Genomic DNA, 6,161 nt, shown 5'->3' with positions numbered 1-6,161 from the left:
TGTCTGAACACAGCTGTGGAAAGGATACCAACTGCACGTCAACACATATGTTTTTTGTTTCAGAACAAGCATGTTATGTAGTTGGATTTCACAGTACATCACAATGACTTTGCTTGCTGGTTTCTCACTGTGTAAAAATTCAGGATCTCATCACTGAATGCTTACACCTCAGTGGTAATATAATGCTTTAAGGACACTATGTAGGAGAGGGATGCTGCTTTAGAACCCTTATCTAGAAAGACACTTGTGTCTCTTTGTGTGTAAGAGACCTAACATTCATCGTGCAAGTATGAAACATTTCATCAGGAAGAGATCAAACAGTAAGTAAAATTATATACACATCCTGCCTGTTCCACCTTCTACTTCTTTGTCTTCAAACTACTAATGTTTCAGACTTAGCTCAAAATCAAAGAGAATGCTGAGAACGTGCGAGAAGAAACATCACAGGGTTGCCTGAAATGTACTCAGAGCTCAACCATGGACAGAAGGGGTAAACTGAATGAACATAGATTGTCTTACAGTTTTACAGGCTGTAGCAATGACATAGGTATGAGGCATAAAGGAATAGATGTAGATGTAGAGGAAAGATAGACTGTGTAAGCAATCTAGGGAAAAAAAAAAAAAGAAAAAAAAAAAAAAAAAAAAGAAATCTATATTTTTCCACAATGAGATTTCACTTTAGGTTGCATAGTACTGCATCCCACCTCCCGAGTTCTCTTGAGGTTCTAGTTCTGTTGAATTCTTGAGATCAGGACAGCCTTTCCAGGCACACTATCACTGCATGTCTGGATTGATTAACAAACATTCAGGATTGTTATGAAGTGATGAAGTGACAGAGGTTTGAGAGCTGATCAGAAAAGAGGAATTCAGCAATTAAATGGAGCCTGCTTGACCTCTCTTGGTCCAGCTCATCAGAAACCCTTTGGTATATGAAGATCCAGCTGGCCTACATTCCAGTATCCTTTGTTGAGAGCTATTCCCTTCTGAGGGAAGGTACTGGAGAGGAGGAATTTATGTACAGAAAGCAAGTGACTTTGAAGTGTTGTGTCCAAACTGGAGGCACAGAAATAGACAGCTGAATGGTTCTTTCTAACAGACACAATATCTAAATGAAAGTCCTCTTGGTTTAACCGCTTAGCCTTGTACCAATGTGAATATCACCCCTTTGTTCCTGATTTGTTCTGTATGAATGATAGATTAATTGCAGGCCCTTCCCAGCCTGCTGCAGATACCAGGACATATCATCATAGTATCATAGTATCATAGTATCGTGCAAGTTGGAAGGGACCTTAGAGATCATCGAGTCCAACTCCCGGGATTCGAGCCCCTCTGTGTAGCAGAGCAGCATTTCTGCCACTTGCGCCACAGGGGGGATTCGAACCCCGGGCCTCTGTTGTTGCAAGCAGCAATTCTACCACTGCGCCACCGGAGGCACACATATAATCGTGATTATAATTTTGACTGCATTTCAGAGTAGCATTCTCATCTTCTTTCAGCACCAGACTTGAGGTTTGGGTTATCTTAGCTCCTGTGAGACAAAGCAAAAGAAACACAGTCAAAAAGCAGACTACATTCTCCCCTCAGCAGAACAGGCATGAAGTCTCAGCTGATGCCTTATTCGCTCCAAAGAAGTACAAGACCATGCACCAAACTGTCTGCATTCTCTCTGCTGCCTCAGAAGCCAGAGAGCATGCTGTGGCGAGGGACGTACTTATATAGGTCTGTTTCCATTTCCCTTAAGCCAATAGCAATGATCTGCACAGCAGCCAGATTTGTGCTGAAAACCAAGCTTCTTCCTGCATGAAATTTCAAGCAAACACATCATTTTAAGAGTTCCTGCTGAAAATAAATAGAAGCATTCAAAATGATTCAGATGGAAAATATTCTATCAAACAGAATTGTATCAAGGGGAGATGATTTTAAACTATACCAGGGGAGATTTGGGCTGGGATTGAGAAAGAGGTGTTGTTATTTTTTTACAGAAACGGTACCGAAGCACAAGCACAGGGTACCCAGAGATGTTGTGGATAGCCCCTCCCTGGAGACGTTGAAGATCAGGCTGGATAGGACTCTGAGTGACCTGATCTAGCAGTAGGTATCCTTTTTGTTGCAGGGCACTTGGACTGGATGATCTTTAAAGGTCCCTTCCAACTCAAACAATTCTGTTCCAAGTATGTACTGTGTACGATGGTTCTTGTAACTACAGCTTCCATGTAACTTCCTTGTAACTACAGCTTCTCCTCATCTGGAAAAGAAGAAGAGTAAACATAAAGACAAGGAGAACAACTATTTCTCAAAGAACTTCTCTCAAAACTGTTGCTTGTTCTGCAGTGCCACCTCAAGCTTGCAGAAAAAAGCACTGCTGGGGAGAAAATTGCTTTTTCAGAACAGGTATAGAGCACTGCGGCTACAGAACTTCAGGATGACAGCGTCCACTGAAGATCTGGCCCAGAGAGTGGTGGTGAATCGAGTTAAATCCAGCTGGCAACCAGTCATGAGGGGTGTTCCCCAGGGGTCGGTGCTGGGGCCTGTCCTCTTCAATATTACTGATGACTTGGATGAGGGCATTGAGTGCACCCTCAGTATGTTTGCAGATGACCCAGCTGGCTGGAAGTATCGATCTGCCTGGGGTAGCAAGGACCTACAGAGGGATCTGGACAAGCTGGAGAGCTGGGCAGAAGCCAGAGAGGTGAGATTCAACATAGCCATGTGCTGGGTCCTGCACTTTGTCCAAAACAATTCCAGACAATGCTACAGGCTTGGGGCAGAGTGGCTGGAAGACTGTGTGGAGGAAATGGACCTGAAGGTATTGGTTGATGCTCTGCTAAGCACAAGCCAGCGGTGTGCCCAGGTGACCAAGAAGGTCAGTGGCATCCTGGCTTTTATCAGAAATATGATAAAAAATGATAGCCTTTCACCAACCTAGGATGACAGGAAAGTATGTGATGAAGTGGCAGGAACACTGAACTGAAAGGCTGTAAGGGTGAGACAGAACAAAGACTTTTGGTCTATCTAACTTCTCTGGACTCGCACAAGACATGGAAGAAGATTTATAAGTTGAAAGGAGCAACAAATCCTGGTGTTTTGTGTAAAAACTAACATGTCTCTTGTGGAAAGGTAAAGGAGAGAGTCTGTGAACAGTTATGGAAGAAGAAGATGCAGTGCCTGATTTATATATATATATTTCACTGGGAAAATTTTTTTATATATATATATATATATATATATATATATATTTCACTGGGAGGAAAAGAACTGACAAGCATAATCAGTATTCAAGAAGCAGAAATTACAACATCTTTGTAAGCCCATGGATCACAACTAAGATATCCGTAGTTCAATATTTTCTAATATGTGGAAAGGGAGATAAAAAGATATCTGAGGAATTCTCAGATTACCATCAATAAATCTAAATACCACTGCTAAAAGGGGAAGAATTCTTGGGATAAAATAAATAGAAGGGAGTAAAACATTTTAAGACTTTTTTGAAAATTCGGTCAACATGAACCTAATAAGATTCATTAAGGTCAAGTGCAAGGTGTTGCATTTAGACAGGGGCAATCCTACTCATGTAGAACTCATGGAGAACATCCCTGTGGAAAAGGACTTGGGCGACCTGGTAGATGTAAATCTTGACACAATTTTAAAGTATGCACTTGCAGTTCATAGGGCCAATAGTATCCAGGATTGCATGAAAAGTGGGGTGGCCAGCAGGGCAAGAGAGGGGATTGTTTCTTTTTACTAATACCCCATCTGGAGTATTACTTACCAGGTCTGGAGAGGAGAGGAGAGAAGAGGAGAGGAGAGGAGAGAAGAGGAGAGGAGAGGAGAGGAGAGGAGAGGAGAGGAGAGGAGAGGAGAGGAGAGGAGAGGAGAGGAGAGGAGAGGAGAGGAGAGGAGAGGAGAGGAGAGGAGAGGAGAGGAGAGGAGAGGAGAGGAGAGGAGAGGAGAGGAGAGGAGAGGAGAGGAGAGGAGAGCTCAAAAAGACTCATGCTTCATTTTGAATCATTTAGGGGAGAGTGATATGATGAAACTCTGCTTAGGTATATATGAAATGATGGAAAAAGAAACTGAGGGCTCAAGGAACCTCTTTGACCTTTTAGTTCTATATTACGGACTTATGTTTTTGTTGTTTTTGTTTTTGTTTTGTGTTGTGTTTTTTTTTGTTTTTGTTTTTGTTTTTTTTTAATGGCAATATATGTTTTATATGTGCTCAATTTCAGAGCACAAATATCCTGCTGTAAATGAGAGCAAATTTCACATCCTGCTTACCTGTGAGCTACAACAGCAGACTGAAAAGGAGAAGAAATAGAAGAAAATGAAGGAAATTAATCAGGAGAGAAGACATAAAAAGTGGAATAGAAAGGGAAGGGAAGGAAGACAGAGACAGTTGAGGAAGAAAGTGAGAGGACGTCTATAGAAGTCTGAGAAATTAGGAGATGAGAGTGAGCACAGGAATAAAGTGACACTGTCAGTTCATCTACTGAAACTCTCCTAAGAATGAAGTTGGTGTGTTAGAAAGCAGGCATTCTTCATTTTCAGCTCCAGATGCATGGGAGTGGAGTTCCTCCTTTCATGCAAAACTTGCATGAAAGTTCTCCAGCTCACATGCATGACGTGTATTACTTGTGCAGACATATTCCCAGAGATATGTTACATATGTTGAGGTTTTCTTGGAGATATATTACATATCCAGTAACTGTAAGCAGAACTCTCTATGTTTTCTCAATACAAGGACATAGCAGAACTTCCTTATCTAAAAAGATGTAATAGAACTCTCCTTATCTACTTGGTACAAAGACACAACTCTTCCCATTATCTAAACAAACTGCAGGTCTACTATTCAGTGAATGCTAACAGGTTTAACAATATCATTATAATTTGTATCAAAAGTAGGATCAACATTTGTTCAGAGATGGAAAGGGAAAAAAAAGCAGAGAACAAGCAGAAGACAGAGAGGAAACTACTACTTTTATTAATGGACAGAGCTGAATGTCAGAAGTGGAAAAACAGTTTTACTGGTACATGATGGACTGTGTGTTCTGGGGGCAGGTCTCCACTTCTGTGGAGAGAGGTTTGTGCTATGCTGCTCCAGTCTTCGTGTCACAGTGTATCTTGCTTAGCGCAGAAATAAGTGCCTGAGTCATTGAATAGGACATGATCTATCGTCACTGATAAGGAGTTTTCCTTAGTCCCACTACTCTGGAAGCGGCTTTTGAACTCTTTCTCAAACTCTGCCTTGCTACCTTCCACTGAACGCACAATCAGCTGCATAGTGGCGTTCTTCCCCAGTGGCAGCTTGTACCAGTACATAGTCCAGATTCCACTCTCCTTGTGAAAACAGTCCAGAGTCAGAGAGTCTCCCAGTCGGACAAGTGTGTCTGGGGTTTGCTGAAGAGCCCAGCCTGGAAAAGGAAAGAAAGTGTGAGGAACTGAATGAGTTAAAAGAAATGCAAAGAAGCATCCTTGAATTAATAGGTGGGATTCCAGCATGTCGGATACTGTCCCATTTCCCTGAAAGAGCCATACAGGAGACAGAAAAAAAAAATAAATAAAAAAATTTCAAATGTACTAGTGATAATGTTTTAAAAAATATATATGTTTTTTTAAATAATAACTTCACCATCCTTGGTTGAAGTACTAAAATATGACAGAAAATAAACCAACCAAACAAGCAAACAAACAGAAAAAACCACGTGTAGATCTGCAGAGTTTTTTGAGTAAGAGACAGGAAAAATTCACCTCATTCGTTGCTCATCCTCCACAGGAAGCCTTGGGGAACGGAGCATTACCAACAGTTGAACACATTGTTGGAAACAGCAAGGCTTCTCAATGGAGAACAAAATTTACTTACCTATAGGGGCCAGGAAGGCCATAAGAAACCAACAGGGAAACATAGGGAAAGTCTTATATTCTTCAACTAATCTGCCTGTGGTGGCAGCACTGACCTAGTAGCTCTGATGTGAGAGGAGGAAACACTGAGGAAGGAAGAAATGCATGATGGTGGAGTGGGCAGGACAGTGTGAGACTGCCCAGAAAGCAGTTAGTTTGAAAGCATTTGGTTGGCTGGGAATTGTGTGAAATACAGACAGTAGTAGGTGGTACAAACCCTGCACATCTGGCTTTACATGCATGTACTTGTATGTGTGTAGTCACAGGAA

General features: G+C 41.6%; 1 gene segment (V, D, J or C); it reads right to left on the bottom strand.

Moving 5' to 3' along the window:
- Positions 1-5,103: 5,103 nt before the first annotated feature.
- On the bottom strand, positions 5,104-5,876 carry LOC140251793 (Ig kappa chain V-III region TEPC 124-like). The segment is given in 2 exon segments: positions 5,104-5,405; positions 5,855-5,876. Coding segments are annotated over 2 exon segments (324 nt in total).
- Between the last annotated feature and the right edge of the window lie 285 nt (positions 5,877-6,161).

Source organism: Excalfactoria chinensis, chromosome 1, assembly GCF_039878825.1.
Source record: "Excalfactoria chinensis isolate bCotChi1 chromosome 1, bCotChi1.hap2, whole genome shotgun sequence".
Classification (NCBI taxonomy): domain Eukaryota; kingdom Metazoa; phylum Chordata; class Aves; order Galliformes; family Phasianidae; genus Excalfactoria; species Excalfactoria chinensis.
The sequence above is the reverse complement of the archived record's forward strand: the minus strand, read 5'-3'. Positions and strand labels throughout refer to the sequence as shown.